Source organism: Halichoerus grypus, chromosome 6 (genome assembly GCF_964656455.1).
Source record: "Halichoerus grypus chromosome 6, mHalGry1.hap1.1, whole genome shotgun sequence".
NCBI lineage: Eukaryota > Metazoa > Chordata > Mammalia > Carnivora > Phocidae > Halichoerus > Halichoerus grypus.
In genome coordinates, this window is record NC_135717.1 from 707,864 (window position 1) to 732,551 (window position 24,688).

General features: G+C 63.7%; 1 protein-coding gene across 18 annotated transcripts in view; it reads right to left on the bottom strand.

The window, feature by feature from the left end:
* Positions 1 to 24,688, bottom strand: part of CHLSN (cholesin) — a 133,104-nt gene that overhangs the window by 7,547 nt on the left and 100,869 nt on the right. For 11 of the 18 annotated variants that reach the window (XM_036105591.2, XM_078074215.1, XM_078074214.1 and 8 more), the window contains 2 exons: positions 7,404 to 7,603; positions 92 to 173 (listed from right to left, as the gene is read on the bottom strand). In XM_036105591.2, coding sequence (XP_035961484.2) covers positions 92 to 173; positions 7,404 to 7,603 — 282 coding nt within the window. Of the gene's footprint in view, positions 1 to 91; positions 174 to 7,403; positions 7,604 to 19,490; positions 19,655 to 20,439; positions 21,627 to 22,094; positions 24,282 to 24,688 lie in introns of those variants that run through there. The other 7 variants (XR_013448643.1, XR_013448642.1, XM_078074219.1 and 4 more) reach the window with 6 other exon arrangements.

Consider the following 24,688-nt stretch of genomic DNA (forward strand, 5'->3'; position numbering starts at 1 on the left):
CCTCCACCCCCGGCATGCACCCATCTCCTCTCCTCTTCCCCACCAGGTACACACACCTAGCCACCCCCCCCGCCCCGCAGCGTGCACACACCTGGTCACTGTCATACATATGCATCAGCAGCCAGGTCTGCCTCGTCTTCTGAAATCTCCAGTTCTCGTGCTTCTCGGCCCAGCTAGGAAGCAAGGAGGACATTTCAGGTGCCGGCAGGAGGAGCCGGAAGGGTGTGTGCAGCCCCGCCCCCCAGCTGGAGGGCAGCAGACAAGGAGCAGGAGCAGATGGGGCTCAGGCACCTGGTGCTGGGAGGACATCTCACTTCCGCACGCCTGTGAGGCCTCGGCCAGCTGGGCCTGCCTCCACATCAGCACCAGGTGGCACAGGGCTCTTTCTTCCAGCCCTGCAATGCCACGATTTTACGATGCCAACGTGCACATCCGGAATTTCGTGACATCAGCCATTCTTGCAAAGCCTTTATCGTGTGCTCCGGCAGAGCCTGCCCACCAGAGTGCGTGCAGCCGTTAAACCGAGAGCTGTGTGTGGAGGGTGAGGGACAGCAAGCTAAGAGGAGCCAAGAACCCCGACCTGGAGGGCCACCCCAGTCTAGGCTGTTTGGATGCCAGGGACAGAGAAAGAAATCCGGCCACGCCAGCCCCATGCCTCCGCTAGAGCCGCCTGGCCTGCACCCTCCCAACCCAAAGGCCTCCAAGGGCCCAGGCCCCACCCCCACACCAAGGCCAGGGCAGCAAAGCCAGCCTGCTGACATGCAGCCCACGCCGGAGGGGCTGGAGGATGAGGAGGCAGGTAGCTTCAGGTGTCAGAGGACATACGTCAAGGTGGGTGGCTGCTCTGGGCAGGACCGCAGGGCCAGGCTTTCGGAGCTGAGAGGTGAACACGGGCCAGAGGCTGGCATGTCTGGGACTCGCGGGTGCCGATGGCCATGGGGAGAAGGGCAGAGGGTGAGCCCCCAGGGCTGTGTGACCGCTGCTCTAGCTGCAGCCTCATGGCCTCTACTCGGTCGGGGGGGTGGGGGGGAGAACGGCGGGGGGTCCAAGAGCTCCCATTGGCTCCCCAGCTCGTGGGCGCCAAGGCGGAAGTGCGCGATTCACTGCTGCTCTGTTTCACAGACCGTCCTGTGACAGCAGAGACCCCGGAGCCCTGCCTCAGGAGCGTCCACGGTCCACGGGCACGTGTGCGGCAGGCACAGAGCTGGGCCTGAGCCAGACTGGACCGCTGCTCCTGTCCTCCTAGGGCAGCAGACACCACGGCCACGCCCAGATTCACAGCCTGAACCTACCACGTGTCAGTGGGGCCTTGGAGGCCGACCGACGGGCCCTCTTAGGGCAGCATGTTGGGGCTCCGCAACAGAGCCCGGCCCAGCCTCCCGCACCAGCAGGGGCTGCACTCAGCGTGGGCCCAGGCAGAAGCGGGAAAGCAGAAACCGCAACAGTGGTCATTACAGGAAGGGATGGAAGGAAGAGAGAAACCCTCCCGAGGGGCCCCCGCCCCCATGCTGGTCATCAAGTCACGGCCTCTGCCTCCAATCTTCCTCCATCGCCCGCTCCGTGGAAACAGAGGGCTTCCTTTGCCAGATGGTCCGACGTGAAGCAGAAGCTGCTGGAGAGACGTATCAGCGTAATAGAGGAAGGCTCTTCCATCCTGGTTCCGGCGAGCAACCTCCGGGAGCCGATGGTCCACCGTGGCCCCGGCCGGAGTGCCCATGAGCAGCAGCCTTCCTGGCAAGTCCCGTGGGCTCGGCTCCCGTGGCTTCTCTGTCATTCTGTGAGCCACGGCTGGGCCTCCTCGCAGCCCTGGGGGAGTGGCTGCCCTGGAATCTGCTCCTCCTGGGTCTCGAGTTCTCGGCTCACTGGCAAGCCCTCACTACGCTCAGTCATTCTCTGTAATAAACTTCCCCTGTGCTTCCACCGACCAGCTGCACCCTGGCCCATCCCCCCACCCCGAGGATGGCATGTGACCTCACCCCAGGGCCTGCGGGGTCCCTCCTAGGCTGACACGGTGTGGTGGTGCCGAGCTCCATTGCCTGGGACCTGGAGCTCTGTGGACCTGGCTCCCATCACTGCCACGTCGAAACGTGGATGGGCTGTGCACCCAAAGCAACACCCCTGCCCAACCCCAGGGCTCTGGTCACCTGAGCCCCCAGGGAGTGCCGGAACAGCTTCAGATATGCCGCGTGGGCCCACAGGAAGCGAGGGGCACCAGCTGGGGGCCCCTAGCACGCCCAGGACAGGCAGAGAGGAGGCCCCCAGACAAACAAGGACAATGAGGACAACGACAGGGAAGACGGTGACAGTGCACACGGACGAGCCAGCCCACCTGTTGGGGTTCTGGCTCCATCCTGGAGACGCCTCGCTGAGAGGCAGTGCCCCGCAGGGATGGAGGATCTGTATTTTGGGAAGCAGAGAAAGTGAGAGACTGGGGTCGGCAAGGAGGGAGCAGGGACCCAGGACCAGTGTAGACACCCCCATGCCGAGGGGGTGCGGAGTCCTAGGTGGCTCCTAAAGAACGCGACTCTGGGCACCACGCGGTCACAGATGAAGGACGCTTCAACAGTCACTGCCGAGGCCCCAAGCCCATGGCCACCCAGAGGCGTGGCGCAAGAGGGGTGACAGGTCTGACGGCAGCCCTGAGGCTCTAGTTCCACGGGGAGCTCAGGGCCGAGGCCCGGCCTGAGCCCCAGCATCGGGCAGATTCTGGAGCCCCTGAGCCGGCGACCATGTCTCCGACCTCCACCAGCCCCTCCCTGCACCACGGCCCTCAGGGCAACCCTACGAACCCCTCCCCAGACCACACACATGCCAACTCCCACGTTCAAGCTGACGCAGCCACGGCCCCTCGCGGCATCCCAGCTCCGTCTTCGAGGCAGAAAGAAACCTCATCTCAGCTGACAGGAAGGTCGATCCCGGTGCCTGGACCAGGACCCAGGTGTAATGAGGGTCCTCGGCTGTGATGGGGGGCAGCAGCTTCTCGCCTCTGCAGGCAGGTCCTGAGCTGCTGGGGCTCCACACCCCGCCGACCCCCAGGCCCCGCCACCCACTCAGGGGCCTCCATGCTGCCCCTGCCCTGCTGGTAGCCTGCCCGGGCAGCTGACCCACGGCGCAGCCCGCACTGGGGGTGGGGCTGCGGGGCTGGCGCACTGCGGCCCACGACCCCACAGGCCACTGCAGATGTGCTCTGGGCCCCTCACTTCCCCCTGCCCCGGTGGCCTGGCAGCGCTGAGACCCGTATCTGTCACATAGCACGCCAGCCGCCAGCCACGTGCGCACTGCGGTGCGGGGACTGCAACAGACACCACGGGCAGTGTGGCCACGGAGCGTGGCACAGAGTGTGGTCTGCATTCCAGCTTGGTACTTCCCAGTCCCCAGCTCCGAGCCGCGGGAGTCCTGTCTGTAACGTGGGGCACTCACACCTTCCCGTCCCAGTTTAAGGGAGAGCAGGGGGGGCCCGCCAGGAGAACTGCCGCTTGCAGGAGCTCTCCGACCCCCGCCGGCCTCAGCAGCGTGGCCCGGCTGTGGCTGGGAAACGGGGTCCCAGCCACCCCTGGTGGAGCCTCATTCCCACAGGTCACCCCATGTGGCAACAGACACAGCTGCAAACGGCTCAGGGCCTCCTGCCAGGAGGATGGTCCCGTCTGCCTGGGCAGATGGGGGGACCCCGTGGACAAGGAGAGAGCACGTCTCCCTGCTCTCAGCCCAGCGAGGGGCCGCAGCCCACGCCACGGGCAGCCTGGTGCGAGGCCTCAGGAGGAGAGCACGCTGGGCGCCTCTGTTCTGGGCTGTGACATCCACAGGCACCGAGGGCCACTCTGGGGCTCCTGCAGGGGCAGAGGCCACCACGGACATTCCACGTGCATGCACTTGGCACGGCTGCATCTGTGCATCGCCTGCCGCCGTCAGGCTCGGGGACAGCGGCACTGGGCGGCCTCGGGAGCCCACGAGGGCCGGAGGCGGGGCCGGAAGCGAGGACAGGCTGCCGACCAGCGCATGGACAGGGTCCCCGGGCTGGCCTCTAGGTAATGGGGGCAGTCCGGACAGGGCAGTCGCCCCTGAGGTGACAACCAGGGATCTGGGCACGCCCCACAGTGAAGACAGGGCCCCCAGCCCTCCCTCTTGCCTTCCACACAGGGTCAACACGGACCGCGGCCATAGGCACGGCAGGCCGCCCGGCCCGTCCTCACGGCCGTCCCAGTAAGGCTCCATCTGTGACCTGCTGTGCAGCCTGAGGTCCATCCTGTGGCTGCACCTACCTGGCCTGTCTACCTGCTCCGGTCTCCAGCGCTGACCCGTGACCCTGCCTGGGAGCACGTCAGCCGGGCGTGCAGGGGAGCGCGTCAGGGGGGCGTGCAGGGGAGCGCGTTAGGGGGGCGTGCAGGGGGCGCATCAGGGGGGCGTGCAGGGGGCGCGTCAGGGGGGCGTGCAGGGGGCGCGTCAGCCGGGTGTGCAGGAGAGCATGTCAGGGGGGTGTGCAGGGGGTGCATCAGCCGGGTGTGCAGGGGAGCGGGTCAGGCGGGCGCGCAGGGGAGTGCGTCAGGGGGGCGTGCAGGGGAGTGCGTCAACCGGGCGTGCAGGGGAGCGGGTCAGGCGGGGGCGCAGGGGAGGTCAGGCGGGCGTGCAGGGGAGCGCGTCAACCAGGCGTGCAGGGGAGCACGTCAGCCGGGAGCACAGGGGGCGCATCAGGGGGGCGCGCAGGGGAGCATGTCAGGGGGGTGTGCAGGGGAGCGGGTCAGGGGGGCGTGCAGGGGGCGCGTCAGCCGGGCGCGCAGGGGAGCACGTCAGGGGAACGTGCAGGGGGCGCGTCAGGGGGGCGTGCAGGGGGCGCGTCAGCCGGGTGTGCAGGAGAGCATGTCAGGGGGGCGTGCAGGGGGCGCGTCAGGGGGGCGCGTCAGCCAGGCGCACAGGGGAGCACGTCAGGGGAACGTGCAGGGGGCGCGTCAGGGGGGCGTGCAGGGGAGCGTGTCAACCGGGCGCGCAGGGGACGTGGCAGCCGGGCGTGCAGGGGAGCATGTTGGGGGCTTGCAGGGGGCGCGTCAGCCGGGCGTGCAGGGGAGTGCGTCAGGCGGGCATGCAGGGGGCGCGTCAGGGGGGCGCGTCAGGGGAACGTGCAGGGGGCGTGTCAGGGGGGCGTGCAGTGGGCGCGTCAGCCGGGTGTGCAGGGGGAACTTCTGGCGGGCATGCAAGGGGCGCGTCAGGGGGGCGTGCAGGGGGCGCGTCAGGGGGGCGTGCAGGAGAGCATGTCAGGCGGGCATGCAGGGGGCGCATCAGGGGGGCGCGTCAGGGGAACGTGCAGGAGAGCATGTCAGGGGGGCGTGCAGGGGGCGCGTTAGCTGGGCGTGCAGGGGGAGCTTCTGGCAGGCATGCAGGGGGCGCGTCAGCCGGGCGTGCAGGGGAGCACGAATGCGCGCCGGCTCTCAGAGCGGCACGGTGGTGGCGTCAGCTCCGACCTCAGAGGACGCTGGCGGCATTGACAGCGCTGAACCCCTGCACCAGGCAGGCCTCACTGACCGGGGAGACCTGCGCTGAGATAAGAAGTGCGCCGACCCGAGAAGGGTCCTGGTTGGTGACGGTGAGCAGGGCGCCCCCCTCCACACCCACGACACGCAGCCGGGCCACCCCTGCCTCTGCCAGGGACATGTGGGCCTGGGACTTCCTCCTGGCACCTGCTGAGTTTGGGGAAGCCGGGAGGGCTGTGCCAGCCACCTGGTCCCAGCAGATACGGATCCCCAGCCCCGCCCCCGGGCCCCAATCCTAGCCCTTCTGCTGGGAACTGCCCCGGTGACACCAGCGTTGGGGACCAGACTCCCTAGGGGGCGCTGGTTCCAGCACAGCCCCACTGTGCCCAGTAGCCAAGAATGCAGGGGAGACCGAAGGGCCCAGGTGGCACAGAACCACACGTCCTTACGGCTGATGACCAGGGCCAGGCGATGGGGACTCCTGACCGCGGTCCAGGCCGCCGCTCTCCGGCCAGCCGCCCCGAGGGGGCAGTGAAGGAGGAGTGGGGCAGAGAGATCTCCGAGAGCCCGTGCGCAGCCCTCTTCCCAGCCAGCGGGCGGGCTTCCGGAGAATTCCTGCCCCCAGCGCAGCCACGGCAGGGCTTTCCAGCGCTCCGCAGGTGGAGGTTCAAGAGCCAGCGGGCAGCTGTCCTCCCGGGAGCACTCCGTCCTCACTGAGTCCATCCAGTGACCCTCCAGGGAGGAGCCCAGGGGGGCAGCCCCGCAGCCTAGCGCAGTGTCGCATTTGGTTCGGCAGCGTACAGGACGCCGGGGCTCAGTGAGACACCCCCCACCCGAGGGAGGGCCGTCCTCGGCGCCCCCCGCTGGTGGGCTGGGAACGGCGCGGCTGCTGTGTGTCGCAGCTCCTCCCACACCAGAGTCACCTGCGATCCCGTCGTGGGCTGTGCCCGAGACAAAGGAAGCCGTGTCCACACAGAACCCCGCACACAGACACGCACCACAGCAACAGCCCCAACGGCCACGCGGCCGAAACAACCCCAACGCCCAGCGACGGGCGCACGGACGAGCAAAACGGGGTGCGCACACACGGCGCGCAGTGTTCGGCCGTGAGGGGAGAGGAAGTTCTGGCACGCGCTGCCACGTGCACGAACCTCCAAACAGTACACCGCGTGGAAGAAGCAGGCCATGAGAGGCCGCGTGGTGAACGAGTCCCTTTGCAGGAAATGTCCCGAACGGGCACGTCCACGGAGACACGAGGTGGAGGAGGGGTCCCCTGGAGCTGGGGCGGGGGGCCGCTCTCTGCAGTGACAAGGGCGTTCCGAACTGGCTGCGTGGCTGCATGTAAACCATTCCCCAAAAACAATGCGGGAGGAGTGAAACCGTGTGTCCGCGGCGGGCTGACCCTGCTCTCGGCTGCTAGGGCTCCCGGCCTCAAGTGAGTACCGATCGGAGGAAGGAGGAACCCACTTCCCGGGGAGGAGCACCAGGCGTGGCGACCAGCTGGGCACGTGCTGCCACCTCCCGACAAGCTTCTTGGCAAACAGAAGCCAGTGGTCTCACAGGGGCCTCACTTTCCTGGAGCTTCTAGAAAGTCTCCTACGCAGCTGCTAGCAGTGTAACCTCTAGCCACTGCCCGCTTTGACGACAGGTGAAACAGGCGGCGGGCAGTCCGAGGGCTCCGGCTGAGGCTGCGGTGGCCGCGCTCTGCTCCCCGGGCATGGCCAGCTCCTCAAGCCCGGGATGGCGGCTCTCCCCTCCCTCACACAGCCCCACCGCAGGTGCTGGTTCTGTGGGGACACCACTGGAGCTGGACTACAGGCCCCGGGGTCCCTGTGGTCCCAGGAGCCAGACGGGTCCCAGGTCAGCTGAGTCTGCAGCCCGTGTCCCTCCCTGCCAGAACCCCTGGGACACTGGCCGGTCCCCGCGGGGGGGTCGTCTTACCCACGGAGGTAGTCCAGGGCCAGCTGGGCCCCGGAGCGCTTGGCCGGCAGGCTCTGGGCTGCTCCTGACTCCCGCAGCCGCTTCCTCTCCTCTTTCCTCCGCTCCTTCTTCAGCTTCCTCTCCAGGACCCTCTTCTCTTCCGGGGTCAGCGCGGGCAGCTGGGGGGCCGTCTCCTGCCTGGCCCCCAACACTGCTTCTCCCTGTAAGTCAAGGGAAAACTGGCCTGTGAGGATGTCCCGCAGCATCCTGGACCCCCTCTCTCGGGAGCTGACCCCCTCCGGGTGGGTGGGCTGTTCCACAGCCTGTGCTGGGCTCCCCAGCAGCCCCTCACCCCCAGTAACTGGGGACGGGGCTGTTCAGAGTCTTGCTCTCCCAAGGACCCAGGAGACCCAGCACCAGGTGGGGCTGTCTCACCCCAGGACGGGTCAAAGTTCACTGACCTCAGCCCTGTTTCCTGACCCTGCACCTGTGCTCAGCACTGGGGACAAGGATTTCTGGGCCTTGATGAGGGCCTTGACGAGGGCCCCACCCCCTGAGACCCTGCAGGAGACCCGCCCGTCCCCCCTCCCCTCCCTGTCCCCACCGCTGTCTGCAGGCCCCCAAGCCCGCCCCGCAGTGGGATGTGAGGTCCGGGTGCACAGAGGCTGGGCTGAGAGCACACACTTCTTGCAGGGGGTGGGGGCGGGGGGGGCAGTCTTCCCACCACAAGGATCCACTGAGGCCCTTCTGCTTGCGCAAACCCCTCCTGAGGAGAGCAGGCGGCTCAGCGGCTGGGGGGCGCGGTGCTGGTGGCCTATCGTGCCCCCCATCGGGCTGTGGCCCCCTGACACCACCTCTTTCCCAGACACCTACAAAGTACAGTCCCCCCTCCGCCCCACTATCAAACCAGGTGGAGGGTGATGACCCCAGCAGCTGCACACGCTTCCCCCTGCCTGGAAAACTGGGAACGCCAGCACTGGTCACGTGATTCCAGCCAGGGACCCGGCCACCGCCCCCAACGCCTCCAGGAAGGGCGAGCACGCTGCCCCAGGCGTGTCCAGCGTCTGCAGAGTACCCCCTCCCTTCGGGCCTCCCCAGAGGCCACGCATGCCCCTCACAAAGTGCCTTGACAACCTTTGTGTTCCCACTCAGCCCCAGGTCCTTCCGGAACCTTCTAAAACAAAAGAGCAGCTCTCTCCAGCCCCTCCCCCTGCCTCCTTAAGACCAGCTGAATTTACCAGCAGTGGGGCTTCAGGGCTGCCCTGGGGAGACTCCAGCAGCCTCAACACCACACACGGACACGCACACAGACGCGCACGCACAGACACGCACAGACACGCAGACACACGGACGCACTCACATGCAGACGCGCACGCGCAGACACGCACACGCAGACACACACAGACTGACACGCAGACGCACTCACACAGACACGCACACGCAGCCTCACGCAGACGCGCTCACACACAGACACGCACAGACACACACAGACACGCAGACGCACAGACACGCGCGCAGGGCTCACATACACAGACGCGCACGCGCAGACACACACACGCAGACACACAGACACACACACAGACACGCAGATGCACACACACACACAGACATGCACACACACAGACACACAGACGCACACGCGCAGACACACACACACACACAGACACGCACAGACACACAGACACGCAGACACACACAGACACACAGACGCACTCACACAGACACGCACACACACAGAGACACGCACAGACACACACAGACACGCAGACGCACACACACAGACACGCACAGACACACACACAAACATGCACACACACAGACACGCAGACGCACACGCGCAGACACACACACGCAGACACACAGACTGACACGCAGACGCACACACACACAGACACGCACAGACACACAGACACGCAGACGCGCTCACACACAGACACGCACAGACACACACACAGACACGCACAGACGCGCGCAGGGCTCACATACACAGACATGCACGCGCAGACACACAGACACGTGCGCAGGGCTCACAGACACGGACACGCACGCAGACACACACACAGAGACACGCACATACACACAGACACGCACACGTGCACGCTCACACGCACAGACACGCACGCACACAGACACACGCACGCAGGGCTCACAGGCACGGCCCCGGGAGCCCAGCACCCCAGCTGCCGGAGGGCGTCTGGTTCTCAGGTGGGGTTTCCTCAGGTCGAGGGTGCAGCAGTCTGAGGAGCGGGACGTGGGCGCCCACGGGGAGTCTCCCTCCCCGGCTCCCTGCTCAGACCGTGCCGGGCCCAAGGCGGCTGATGGGCGGGCAGCACAGAACGTCTGGCAAACGAGCCTCGGTGAGGGCCGGCCTCTGGCCCCCCACCCCCCGAAACCACGCAGGCAGCATGGCAGCGGCCACCCGGGCCGAAGTCCTGGGACAAGGTCAGGGCCCTACAGCACTGGGCCGCGGACGTGTCGACACCGACCCCAGGGGGGCCTGGGAGAGGCAGCGAGGGCAGGAAGCACCTGCCCCCGTGATGAGGGCAGCACGACTCTCCGCACCCTTCACGGTGCCAGGTGTCACCAGGACGGGGCCTCTGCCCCCTGCGCCCCTGCCCCCGTGCCCTACAGGGGCCGCCCCCGAGGCTGGAGGAGCCTGACGCACAACACACGGACTCCCGGGGCTCTCTGAGGGCCCGGTCCCCACGGAGGGGCCAGCAGGCAGGTGGCAGGGACCCGAATGCGGCGTTGCCCGCACAGCCTGGGGTGACGCCCAGCATGAAGGGCCCATGTCTGGTATTAGGCACGCAAACCCAGGAAGGACACACACAGCTTCTTTCTCTCTCTGGCCTGCCGTCACCCCGGCGTGGCGGTGGCTGCAGCCCACGCCCCGTGTCCTCAGGAAGCTAAGCGTGCCTCCAGAGTTGTTCAGAGGGCCGTGACGCCCGCCCTTGACTGCGCCAGGGGCCAGCCAGGGACGCCGAGGGTTCCGGACCCACCGATGCCCACACCCGGGCCACGGCCCGAGCCGAAAGGCCTCTCCAGAGAAGCTGGAAACAGAGAACGACAGGTGAAACCTCCTGAATTTTAAACGCCGGCAGTTCCAATTAAACAATGCAGTCTGTGGGCAAAACCAACCACTGCGTGTGAAGCAGAGAAGGAAACCGGCACCTCTGACCCAAGACCTCTGACCCCTGAGCCCAAGACCGATGCTCCACCTGCTAGACCAGCCTTCCTTTCCCTAAACTCTGACAGCCTGCGGGCATCCGCATCTGCCCTTTCTGGCTCTCTTCCAAGGAAAGGGGCTGCCAAGGAAAGTAGCCAGAGCCCTCTCCCACAGCTACCGCTGGGAAGGGAGACAGAGTGACAGACCATTGCCCCTGCCTCAGCTGTGGTCCTTGCCCGGGGGAGAGCACACGACCCCAAGCAACCATTCGTGAAAAACACAACGGTCCCGGGCATTGCTTGAAGATCAAGAAGGGGGGCCCAGGTGTGCAGGGCTGTGACCTGGCGGGGGCAGGGGCCATGGGCCAGCTGTGGGCCTCGCCTGGTCCCTTTGCTCTGGGTGCCCTGACCGTTCTGGCCTGGCCAGGGACGCCCCCACTGCTGCTACCATCATATGAGGGCGTGGGGCTGCAGGGGCAGAGAGCTGTCTCAGCCGCGGTGGGGCTGGGATGGGAGACAGCAGGACAGGGCCTGGCTGGACCCAGGGACCTCCCAGCACATCGGGGTGAGGGCCGTGGGGGCCTACCCGGGACCCTCCTGCTTCCTTTGTCCCGTAGCCTCGCTGGTGCAGTGGGAGGCCAGCGCCAACGCCACGGGAAGCAAAACCGCTTCTAAAGCACAGCGTCCGCGAGCTTCGTCCGCGAGCTGCCGTCCGTGAGCTTCGGCGACACCACCGTCCCAGGAGGTGGAGCCGAATACAATTTTCTTTGGATTGAGAATGAACTTTCTCCAGTTGCCACTGATCTGATAACCCTCCGCAGAACTAGGTTGTAATTAGCAAGTAACAGTGGACACACCTGCCATCACCACAAAGCCCCCCGAAGCTCCTCGGGGTTAAGGTTGCCCAGGGGCTGTGAGCAGCCTATGTAAACACAAACAAATCTGAAAAGGAATGCAGGAGTCCCATAACGGAAGCCTTTGGAGCCCCTTCTGAGGATGCAACTTTCAGGGGAAGGAGGGGTCTTCAGAGAGCGACGGCGGGGAGGGGCAGCACCCCCAGCCCCTGCAGGCCCGGCCCACTCTGCAGGGGCGCTGTGGGGTGGCGGCAGATCACAGCTGTGAACACGACCCTTTTCCAAAACACAGACTGGGCCGACCGCGTGGGGGTCAGCTGCCATCACCCACATGTGCTGCCTGTTTTCTCGTCACAAACATGTGGAGTTGATAGCTGGTGGCCTCAGTGCAAGCACACAACTCCACAAAGATGGATTACCGGACAGCAGCGCGGCCACGGTCTCTGGTGTTCTAGACTGGACAGCATACAGAATCTCCTAATACGGGAAATTTAACTTCCAGCAACACATTCTCTTACAGTTAGACGTGTCCTGGGCTGCATTTCAAAAGGCACAAAAACAACTTAACGTGCACGGAAAACTTTGGGCAGGACAAACGGACCCGCCGTAGCTGCCGCAGGGGTGGGGGGAGGGGAGGGACGGGCGGGCGGTGTGGCTGAGGGACCTTGAATTTCCTCTATGTCGTCTCAGCGTTTCTCAACGTAAATGTTTTCGTGTACAACAGTAAGTCATGTAACGCTCGTGTGATTAGAAACGCATTCAAAAATTAAATCCGTACCAGCTTCAGGGGCAATGAAAACTGACTACACGCATCAAATGTACAGAAAAGAAACAAAATCAAAAGCCCCACAGACTGGAGAGTGGAGTCAATTAACCAAAGGAAATACGGGGGGGCTTCTGATAGAACAGCTGACCGTGTTTGAGAAAACACAAGTGCATGAAATAAACAGCCGTTTTCTTTCCCCCTGGTAACTCCTGGCTGACACAGGGAGAAGTGGCACTTCTCTGATTTGGGAAGGTTGCCCCAGGCCTCGCCCAGGCAGAAACACCCTCAGACAAGACCTGCAGGAAGTAGGCTCTAAGGAGAACAGGCTCAGCACTTTTTTGGACCCAGGCAAGGAGGCTCTCTGGGCACTGGACTCGGTCCCAGAGCATGGGCTCCCCTGCAGACACCCAAGGCCCAAACAAGAGAACCCGCAAAAGCGAACACCCACCATCGTTCCCCAGGAAGGGGACAGCGGGGAGGAGGCCAGAGGGAGGATTTGCAGGTTCAAGCCACAGTGTGGGCAGATGGGGCGGATACCCAGCGAGATTTTTCTCTCCCTCTGGTGAATACCCAACCTCACAGAGGGAGGGTCACATGTACTGCTGGCGCTGGGCCCGTCTCCCTTCACCCCGGGCTCTCCTGCGGGAAGAACTACACAAACGGGACCCCCGGGGGGCTGCCATGCCAACACTGGCCACTGGAGGCCAGGCACTCCTGGCCCCGCACCTTTGGCTCATTTCTGTGACGGGAACCTGCCGAAACCTCTGGTGGGCACTGGGGTCAGGCCTGTGGGGTGGGAAGGGTGCTCGACCATTCCTCCAGGGCTGTGCTGAGGCTCCTGGGGCCATGTCTCCAAATCAGCTTCCTGTGCCTAATCTGTCTGCCACTCTGCTTTTGGGGGGATCCGGTCTGAGACAGCCTCTGATGGGAAAGAGTGGCTGCATGCACCTGCTTCTCGGTCCAGCACCCTTGACGTAAGGCCGCACATAGCAGCTGGTACCTCAGGCTGGACGGGGTCTCACCCCTGTCCCGGCCCCTCAGAACCCCCAATCTGTCCCCAGCCAGCTCATCCCCTGTGCCCAGTACAGCAGCCCAGTGATGCAGTGGGGTCCCAGGGCCTGGGGAGCAGGCAGCCTTTGGGGTGGGGGCAGCCATGGGGTCTTGAGAAATCGTCTGGAAGGACAGCAGTGCCCACCATGTGTCCCCAGCCCCAGACATGGCCTGGCCAGAGCCCTTGTCCAAGGCTCCCCCGGTCCTCCTGAGCCTTAGAGGAGGGACAGAGTGGGCCACTGCAGGCATGGAAGCTGCCGGCACGTATGGTCCTTGCAGGCACGACAGTGGGGTGACATCACCTCTGGGGCATGATCAACTCCAAGATTCAGGGATGGATGCCAGAGTCTCAGGTCCGGGACCAGGAGCTCGGGCCACCAGGAGTCACAGAAGTTCAGGGAGGGATGGGGGAGTCTCAGGTCCAGGACCAGGAGCTCAGGCCACCAGGAGGCACAGAGGTTCAGGGATGGATGCCCGAGTCTCAGGTCCGGGACCAGGAGCTCGGGGCCACCGGGAGGCACAGAGGTTCAGGGATGGATGCCCGAGTCTCAGGTCCGGGACCAGGAGCTCGGGGCCACCGGGAGGCACAGAGGTTCAGGGATGGATGCCCGAGTCTCAGGTCCGGGACCAGGAGCTCAGGCCACCGGGAGGCACAGAGGTTCAGGGATGGATGCCAGAGTCTCAGGTCCGGGACCAGGAGCTCGGGGCCACCGGGAGGCACAGAGGTTCAGGGATGGATGCCCGAGTCTCAGGTCCGGGACCAGAAGCTCGGGGCCACTGGGAGGCACAGAGGTTCAGGGATGGATGCCCGAGTCTCAGGTCCGGGACCAGGAGCTCGGGGCCACCGGGAGGCACAGAGGTTCAGGGATGGATGCCCGAGTCTCAGGTCCGGGACCAGGAGCTCGGGGCCACCAGGAGGCACAGAGGTTCAGGGATGGATGCCCGAGTCTCAGGTCCGGGACCAGGAGCTCAGGCCACCAGGAGGCACAGAGGGCTGCTGTCCTGCACACGACTCGACAGCTGGCTTCCACATCCGGCAGCTGATGTTAGGGTGCCCTGTTCCCACTCTTGCTGGGGGATTCCAGGTCACAACAGACCTTCCTTCTCTGCAGGCTCGTCGAGGAGCAGAGCCTTTGTCTAAGAAAGAAGGCAGACCCGGGAGGCAGGGAGGACCCCATGTGGACTCGAGGGACAGGGGCCTTGACCACCCTGTCTGCTGGACACCCTCCTTCCCCGGCAGGCGCACGCCCTCGGGCACAGGGTCACGGCCACGCACCTGCCAGGTGTGGGGGGCAGCAGGCAGAGCGCGGTGTGGTGAAGGGTGTAGGGAGAGGAGACCCCCTGGCTGTACGCAAGCCCCATGGCTGCACCGGCCCAGCAGCTCTGAACACCTGTGAGCTTGGCCCACTGTGTGAAACCGTTCAGGGCCAAGCAGGGACGGGATCGAGGGCTGCCCACAGCACCACGCGTGCCTCAAGGTGCCATCTCTCTGGGTCTCCCTTTGGGGTGGCCCTGAGGACGTACCTGGGTAAGGTGTCCCCGAAGGCCGTGGCTTCCCCTGTAGAGAGGGGCACACTGTGGCCTGGGGGCACGTGGAAGCCGGTCCCCCCAGAGGAGACGGGCAGATGCAGGCGGGCTCCTTGGGCTCTCTGCCTGCTCTGGGGCCGCCGTGCGGGGGCAGAGCCACGAAGTCACCCCCACAAGTACCTAAAGACCTAAAACATGCGGCTGACACCCTGCCATGTTTACGGTTCCCCTGAGAGAGCACAGACCCGTCCCCAGTGGGGGCCCGACTTCAGCCCGGACCCCCGTGGACCTCGTCTCTCTCGTGTGTTCTCGGGGCCATCCGGACATGCTGGAGGCGCAGTTCTGCTCTGCTGTCACCCTCCTGTGGGGCCCGGGGCCTGCGTGGGCACCCGTGCTGGCGGACTGGGCTTGGGGGCATCCGGAGCCACAGAATGAGTGGTCTCGCCGTGGGCACAGGCGACGGCTGTCCTCTGCTGTGTGAGTAAGGGCACACAGGACACCAAGCTCGCAGGAGGTCTGTTTGGCACCTCTGTGCCGGCCCGTTCTGGTGAAACCACAGCAGGGACAGCAGGCACTTACGAGGCGCAAACCCACAGGAGTCTGCTCAGTGTGCCACTTTCCCTTTTCTGGGGCCCCCTCTGCACCCTGGCCGTGGTGTCAGGCCCTTGGGGTGAGGCTTTCCGCTGGTTCTGTGTGGCTTTATGGGCAGACAGCCCTGTGGACCCCTCTGCTCGGGCAGCGTGGCGGGCGCTGGAGACTTGGGGTGACACGAGCCGTCACGGCGTGAATGAAGACTACCCGTTCCAGACCGAGCTGACCACAGAAACCGGGCCACACAGACCCGCACTCGCGCCTGCAGCCACCCCCAGAGCAGCGGATCGTGTGAGGGGTGTCACGTGCCACAGCGCAGTGGACCCCTGGCATCATCCCCCACCCCTTCTCTGGAAACTGGGGTCGTCCAGGGGCAGCGTCCGTGGGGTCAGCTGATGTGCCCCCTCCCGCGGACCTCGCCAGTGTCCGGTTTGGGCCGGACTGTCCAGTGTGGGCTTTCTGCCAAATGAGAGACTCCGGGGAGGGGCTGACACACAATCAGGCAGTGCGGCCCAGGGTGGCGTGGGCCGTGACGTGGATGTGGGCCATCCCCGCTCGCTGGGTGCCTCGTCACTAGTCCGCACCTGCTCCCGAGCACGGCAGCTGCCCCGGTTAAAACGTGGATTGCTCTGAGCCTCAGGGCCCGAGGAGAGGCTCCTGGGGTGACAGCTCGCCCCAGCCCCAGCCCCAGGCGTGCAGCCATGGCCTCCGGCCCTCGCTCGGGGGGCTCCACAAGGGTCGACAGCAGCTCTCTGTGTCCCAGAGAAAGGCCCCTTGTCCTTCCCAGAGCACCCAGGAGCGACGACCAAGTGCTCCTCTTTACACAGGGAGCTGGGAGGGAAGGGGCCCCGCCGTGTGGGAGGAGGAGCGGCTGGCCCAGGCCGGGGCACAGAGGCGGCCAGAGCCCAGGACGGGCCAGGAGCTGCTCAAGTCCGCTCCCCACAGGTCGCTGTGGGCCTGCCACCAGCTGCAGCGGAGTCGGGACAAACCAGCCATCCTCTGGATTTCCCCACTTGGAAAGCAGGAGACACTAGACTCAATGCTTACGAGGTTTTGTAAAGCAAGGGAAACTGATTTTCCTCCCGGAGATCGTGTGTGGAAATCCAAAATTCGATCAGCATTGGAGCAGCTTTTGGGGACGGGATGAGGGTTTCTCCCTGGGCTCCGGAACCTTCTCTCTGCTTGTCTACATGGTGGAGTAATGCCTCCTGACATTTGGTGGCCACATTTTATTTTTCAAAATGTGGTGAAAGGAAAAATTACTCCAGCAGCAGCAAAAGAATCTAGAACGTAGCCAAATTTAGATAAAGACCCCCAACTCTTCGCTATGGGCCGTTCTCGACGGTCCCCCAGGCCAGACACTGAAACGTGCACACACCCCTTTGCTCACCCCACAGCTCCACCAGGCAGGGGGCTCGGGCCCCTGGGACTCGCATCCCGGGCCTGGGCAGGTGCCATCCAAGGCAGAAAGAGGGAGCTCAGGCCTGCAGGGGCCCAGCGCCACGGAGACACAGACGTCCTCCCTAGAGCGCAGACGCAATACGAAAGTGGTAATGGAATTCTGCGGCCTTGTTTTTCACGCCAAGTCTCTGCATTCGCTGTGGGCTGTATGCTCAGAGCACATCTCTGTCTGGACAGGGCCACATCTCCAGGGCTCCCACATGGCCACCCCCAGGTCTGGCCCAGGGCAGCCGGCAGCGACACATGACAGGACGGGTCTTCCCAGGCTCCCAGTGCTGCTGGGCCCAGCGCCCGCACCTGCGGGTCAGCCCGAAGGCTCCCTCTCCACAGGCACCACGCATACCTGGCCACTTCCCGCGTCGACATCTGCAGAGAGCTCTGGGGTTTGACAGAGCTCATCTCCGCAAGCCCGCTCAGAGAGGTCTTTACAGAAGGCGCCCTGCCGCCCGGAGGCCAGTCTGTGGTGGGTCTGGAGGAGGGTGGTGAAGGGCAGAGATGTCCCAGCAGCCTGGGTTCTGGCTCCTGACCCACCAGGACCAGTTCTCAGAGGGGGGCAGGGGCTGCACCAAGAGCTGAGAAGGGCTGGGCCTTCCAGAAGGCCGGGCTTGGACTCTGCCCCAGTTCCTCTTAGGCTCAACTTTTATGAGCTGCCGACTTGATCCGGGCATCTAAAACCACAGGACTAGCCCCAGGCACACACACAAGCCTCCACCTGGCCCATCGGCAGAGGAGTTGAGCCCGGAGCCATGTCCTGGCTCAGCACGAGCTTCCTCCGCAAGCTCCAGACAAGCTCTGGGCAGCGGTTCCCAGGACCAGTCGCTCTTCAGGAGCTGGGGAGGGATCGGGGGCAGGGAGGAAGAGTCTGAGGCTCGGGGGCTGCCCAACGGGTCCCACCGTGCCAGCTGTGCACGTGAGCCCCTGCTCCCTACGAAACAGGAAACGTGCCCCGTGCTGACGGGCTGACGTCTTACCGTGGCTTTGTGGGGAAAAGCCAGCCACGTGCACACACCTCTCATCACAGCTGGTGGCGGGAAAGGCAAGGCTAACCCGGCCGCAGCAGAGGTCACACCGGCTCCGGTCAGACAGGAGCACAGCGCTCACCGCACGACTGAGGCTCCGGGGACCAGGACGCAGGCTGAGAGTGAAGACAACCCTCCAGCTGGGCCTCAGCGTGCCATCGGGGACAGGGGGCTGCCGGCACCTGTGCCCTGGGCCCGTGAACGAGGGGCACCCTCAACCTCCAGGGCAGCCCCCACTCCCACCATGGGGTCTGCAGCCTGGCTGGACGCACCGGGAGGCTGGGGAAGCTGGGGCAGGGCCTGCGTGGGGCCTGGGCTCTCCCTCCTGGCTCCATCACCTCAGGCAGAGCGGCCTCCCCTGCGGGCCAGGGACCCTCTGCCTCTGCCAGGACGCGTGAGCCCACACGGCACGCAGCAGGGGAGGTGCGTGCTGCCCGAATCCGGAGGGTCTGCCTCCCGGGGAGGAAACAGCATTCCCTGGATGGTGTCCGTCACGGACACTGACCCATCTCCCCAGCAACAGGTATGCAGCCAAGGCCTGGGGATGGGGCAGGAAGTGCCTGAGCTCACCCAGCAGGCCAGTGACAGAACCCGGCCTGAGTCCCGCCCGCTGTCCTTCCTCACCACCGGGCCACCACTCCCGAGAGGGGAGCGCCCATGGGCTCCGTCGAAGCAGCCTGCAGGTGCTGGTTCTCGCCTCTGGGCACTCAGGAGTGCCCACCCCCAGCCTTGGTCTCTTCCCACTGAGGAGACATCAGAACGGCCTGGGCCCAGGGGTCGTGTCTCGCGCCAAGCCGCCATCCACCTCCAGGGGTGGGCCGGCCCACGGCCACCTTCCCTTCCCGGGGACGTTCCTTGGCCCCAGTCACGTCTGTACTGTCCTCTGCACAGCGCCTGCCTTCCCCAGACCTCCTCCTGCTTCAGGAGCGAGCCCAGATCACGATCCAAAAGGGCACTCTCCTCATTCCCGTCGTGGTCCCGTGGGGGCGCCTGCTGAGGCCCCAGCCCCCGCATGGAAGGGAAGGGGGGGCAGCCCCGGGGAAGAATGTCCCGCCTGGCTACCCCACCTCATGTACAGCCGGCTCTGGCTCAGTCGGAAAAGCAGGTGACTCTTGATCTCGGGGTCATGAGTTCAAGCCCCACGTCAGGTGTAGAAATTACTAAAACAGCATAAACTTAGACACCACGAGGAGAGGCAAGTGGGCAGGCCCAGTGCTGCTGTGGGATCTGCTCCTCCCCGACCTCGACTGAAGACACAGCCGCTGGGCTGGCTTAGGAGAGCGCCCAGAGTTGCGATAAACCCTGAGTGGTTCCCGAGACCACTTCCGTGCAGCCTGTGCCCCAAGCAGGATGTGTGAGAGCAAGACGCCCCCCTCCCGCCCAGGCTCACCCAGGTCCCAGTGGGCCTCTGAAAAGAGGGGCGGTGTAGACCAGCACACGTGGGCCCTGCTCGGCCAGGGAGCGGCAGGGAGAGCTCTCGGGGGAGGGCAAGCCAGTGCACGGTCTCGAGGCCGGCACAGCAGGGACCAGGGTCGGGAGGGGCAGCACCTGAGCAGGGACTGACAGGCAGGGGCCCACCCCACCAATCTGTTCATCGTGGCGGCAGAGCCAAACTACTGGAAATAGTTTCACGCAGCGTCAGAAGACAGTCTGGGTCCAGGTATCCTTTCCTCACCTGGAAATGCGATCCGTGGCTGGAGGGGCTCCTTCAGCACGGGGCCTGAGGCTGGAGCCGGGAGCACAGGGAATGGGGTCAGGCCACTTCAGACAAGGGCTCCCCGAGAGCGGGACTTGCGCTGGGCGGTTGACCGATGTACCCCGGGCCGTCCAACAGTGCTGTTACTGGCTGCCTGCCCGATTCCAGCAGTGTCCTCACCCACCTGTCACCTGGTAAAACCCATCAACTGACCACCCGACAGAGCGGGCGTGTTAGAACACCGCGCAGTAGAAACAACGGTCAAGGGCGAGCCCGAAGCAGGGGGCTGCTGTCAGGGACGCCCTCACACGGGCGCTGGGGTTTGGGGTGAAAGTGACCGTGACCGTGGGGGGTGGGGGGCATGAGCCGGGGAGCCTCCTCCCCTTCCTTCTCTGCCCCTGAAGGCCTGGGTGGCAAGGGAGGCAGGCTCTCTATGGAGTCCTCCATTTACAGATGTGCCGCATCCGTGCGGCCCCCGGGCAGAGGATCCGTAACCACAGTCGTCTGTCCATGAACTGCCCAGAATGCTCCGAGCAGCGCCTTCCACACAGGAGGCCCTCCAGGGCCACAGTGGGGTCTGCTGACCCTTCGACCCTTGGCACCCTGAAGTCAACTGTCCCAGAGCCTGAGTTCAGGGGACAGAAGGGGCTCTGCAGACAGGGGTCCGGGGATCAGCAGAAAAAAGGAAGCTGGCTCTGGCCTGCAGGCCTCCCCATGACGGAGCCCCTCTTCCTTCTGGTTCTGAACCTAGGAGTTCGGTGGGCAGGCAGGAAGCCCACGCCTCCGTCTGTGGCACCGCTGGAAATTTTGTTCCAGTTCAAAGACTGAACCTTAATCAGACTCATTACCTCAGTTATGAAAATTCAGAAGGGTAACTTATGGTAACAAACTACCCTTCCTTTTCTAGAAATGAACAAAAAAGGGACGGTTTCCTGTACTTTTTCAATGCAGTGTTTTATTTTGAAATAAGCAGATGCGCATGCAGCTGTGACAGGCAATACGGACGCCCCGCGTGCCCCCTTCCCGGGAGCCTCAGTGACATGGCTTGCAGAACCAGGACCAACAGGCCTTTTCAGCCACCAGAAACTCACAGCAACACCCAGCCGACTCGTTAGAGCCGATGAGATAAAACGTGCGGGGATGAACCGTCACATCCTTCTCAGGCCCATTTCCCCAAAGTCCCCCTTACCACCCTAAGATACCTGCCCAAGCTAACACACAGAGTGCAGTCAGTCCTCCGCTACCGCACGAATGGGACAGTTCCCCGTTTCATCTGTCTGCAGCATCCGGGTTGAGACGGCAACTTCAGAAAACATGCACGCGGACGCTGGCGAAGAAGCGGCCAGGAGACGGGGGCTGCGGGGCCCTGTGCTCGGCGGGGGTCTCGGGCGGCGCTGAGCGGAGGCAGACGCGGGCTCTGGCCTCGAGGAGCTCACGGCCGGATGTAAGTGAGCTCCTGGAGGACAGGGAGAGCGGCGGCCAGAGCGGCTGTCAGGTCGGCGGGGGCTCCTCGCAGAGCACAGCTCCTGGATCCGGACGCCCGTGCCCGTGCTGGGGCCTGGGGACCCCGAGGCGGCGTGCAAACGCAAGACGCGATACACGGGACGCGCAGGGACACAGAGGCCGTTACCGGAACAAGCACCATCTGGGCGTCGCTACCGCATCTGCCGCAGGTCTGAGACCGTGACCGGCGCGCAGCCGAGCACAGGTGAGGTCTCCACCCGCCACGTGCCAGGACGCACCTCTGCCCTCCACGGGTCCTGCCAATGCCACCGTGGTCTGCCGCCAACATTCGCAGTGGAAGGAAATGCTAACTGTTAGCAGAGACAGCGAAAACAGTTATTTCTTTAAATTCCAGGTTCGAACTCTCTGAATTTGAGAGCCGGGATTAAGAATGTAACCCCAACTCGAGCCCGGCTCCCCAAGCCTGTAGGTCTGCCACCACACACCTGGGAGCCCTGGAACAGCCAGGCTCTTGCCCCACCCGCTTCTCCCCATCCAAATGCACCTGGCCTCGGAGAACAGGACGGAAGCCGCTGGACCCTCTTCCCAGAAACACACATGCCGGCACACACATCAAAGAACAGACTCCAGGATCGCAACGGAGCTCACCTCCTGTTTTCAGAGGAGATGAGGAATTGGAGGGGTGGAGTCTTGTCCACTGCTCGGGGGGGGGGGGGGGGGGGCCGGCTTCCACACTGACATTCTTCAAACCCCAGGCCCTGGGCTGTTGGTGGGACCTGACTCCCTGTCTCAGCTTCTGGGCGTAGGGCCATGGGGCCACCTCCCCTGCCGCACAGTGCACCTTCGTGCTGGGCAGGCCGTGGGCACCAGACAGCCCAGGGCCGGGAGACCAGTGCAGGTCAGGAGCGCCGGTGGCTCAGCTTTTCCTACTGCTTCTCTTAACGCCAGGACAGAAACGGGTGTTTGTTAGAGACCAATACGCACTGCAAAGCCCGAAGACACACAGGTACACAGATGTGGGTACGGGAGCCAGCCGTGATGACCAGCCCCACAGAGCTGCAGCCTGAGATGGGGGTCAGGATGCCCCAACTCTCCCACGCTGTCCTGGGACCAGCTTACCGGGTCCTTGGGAGACAGGGGGGTCCCGAGCCAGCGAAGAGCGCTCCTCTGCCCAGCCCCACACCCACAGTCGCCACGGTGTCTGCACACACAGAGAACCTTCAGCCCTGAGATGGCATCTTTACAAAGGTCAGATTAGGTTTCTGGAAACAAAGTCCTCTGATACTGGAAGCCAATCCTTCTATTTAGGACACTTTTACCATTTCACAGCTGGTCTGTCCATCCATCCAGTCAGCAAGTCCAGCCCTGTCCTTGGAGGGCCCACTCTCTAGTGGAGGCAGACACATGGATGGACAGCAGGAGCAGACAGGCTAGGGTTTGCGGGGGATGGGGGTGGACAAATCTCCACGTTCCTGTGCAAGAGGGAAGGAGGTGTGAAGGAGGTGCCCACAGGGACTGGTGACCCATGGGGAGGGCCACCTGGCAGACATCGGTGACACCTTCCTCCTTTTACCGTATCAGCCAGTCCTGACTGGCAGACTCCAGCAAGCCGCCCCTCCCAGCAAGTGTGGTGGACGACGCTGCCCAGGCACGGGTAAGTCAGCACCGTCACTGGAGGGTGCAGGGCCTGCTGCCCGTTTTGGTTCAGTGTGGAATGTGGTCAGTCTCGGCACTGCCCCTCCCAGAGCACCATCTGGGGCAGCCATCCAGGGCAAAGCGCAAGCCAGGCGCCTTGGGACAGAAGTGAAGCGCAACCCTGTTCCCCAGGAGCCTTAGGTGGGGACAGAGGGACAACATGTTAACAGGCTGAGCTGTGGTTCTGTCTGAGCCCGTGGACACTGGCAGCAGGGACAGGAAAGGCCATGGGGGAAGGGAATGCTGACGGTGACCAGGAGAAGACCAACTCTGGCAGCAGGGGTGGGAGGTCAGGGGAGGAGGGGCACGACAGGGAGGACTCCACAGAGAAGGAAGCTGGTAGGCGGGTCCTCCCCTGCCTCCCCGCCGAGTGGAGGGGTCGGCGTTTCATACTGGGCATTTACGGCAGAGCGGTTGCCCGCACCAGCACAATCTCAGGGCCTTGTGAGAGCAGGCGGAGTCCCCAAAGAGGCTGCAAGGGGCCCTCTTTGCCCAGCCTCCCACCAGAGGCACAGGCCCCGGCACCAGGCTGGCGGAGCCCCAGCACTTCATGGCCAGACAGAGAAGGCGTGGACACCGCCCCCCACAGGGCAAGGCGAACCGCTCGGCTGAGGCAGGACCCCACTGGGTCTTCCTGGACCTCCGGGCGCCGAGGCCCCCCCCCCCCGCTGCTAGCCCTCACTGCCTTGGGTTGACTCCCCCCGGTGTGAGCTTCGTCATCCCGAGTAGGACTGCCCGACTGGGCCCTCATTTGGTTTTCGGGAACTCATGATCTGGACTCAGTAACGTTTCTCTCGTTACCAGTGGGCCAGCGTAGGCGTGGAGCCCAGGGGCACTGGGAGTGGTCAACAGCCTCGTGTGGAAGGTCACCGCTGTGGCTTCTAGGCCTGAGTGCTAGATTGGAAGGCAAAGGTCACATGTGCAGCCCTGCCCTGTGTTCACAGCAGGCCCCCAGCCACGCCCACCGCCTTCCTAGTAAACTCTCCATCTGCCTTCCTTTCATTTCCGGAAATGTGGGACTAGCCAGGAATTGAAGGCTGCACGTTGTGTTTAATCTGGAAACACCATTCTGGCAGGCTGATGGCCAGAACGGGCAGAGCCAGGCAGAATATTAAGTAGAGGAATTGTAAATGAATCTAGAAATAACATTTACTACACCAAAAATATACTTCTCAACAACTTCCGAAAAATCAGCAGAGACTCGTTCCTAATCTGGCAGTGCTGACCTTGCCACACGTTAACAAAGATCCGATTCTTAATGTGTGAACGCATACTACACAAGTGCAAAAACATCTGCCCCCCACCTCAGCTGGGGTGGGCCCAGCGCTCGGGGAGCAGGCACAGGGCGCAAGCTCTCCCAGGACGACTGTGGGAAGACGCGCTGACCCCTGCTTCTCTCAAGGGAAAAACAAACAGTTCTGCACAGGACTTCCCAATGTGTTTTCACGCTGCTCCAACCGAACACTCTCTGGACTGTATTCTCCCTCAGCGGCGTCTCGGCTGAGCCTTTGGGTACAAAGTGAACAGGGCAACTCGATCTAAATCCTCATGTCAGGGGCCCCGCTGCCTTCTGGGCCCTGTGGGCTGTTCAGGACCTGCAAAAGGTCTGAGCTATGGGAAAAAAACCAAAACATGTATTGGCTCCAAGATGAAACAGCAAAATCCAAACAAATGCTGCACTGAATGTATACAGTGTATCATTAAGTCAACTCCATCAATTGTTAAACATAACTTTCAAAAAAATTTCATCACATTTGGAAACCATGGGTTAGGTTTTTTTCACTTTGCAAGAATTCCTGAATGTACAGTGAAAATTCACGTGCCCAAATAAAGAGTTACAGCCAAATCATTTCACAAGCAAAATAGTAATATCCTTGTTTACGTTTTCCTCCCCCAAACAATGATGTGCTATGCGTGGGTGGGCCTTGCAAAGGTAAGGCCGCCTTGGGCTACAAAGCCCTGAAGATGTCCCACGCAGAGAGCAACACCCATCCCAGGAGAGGAGAGAGAAAGGACAG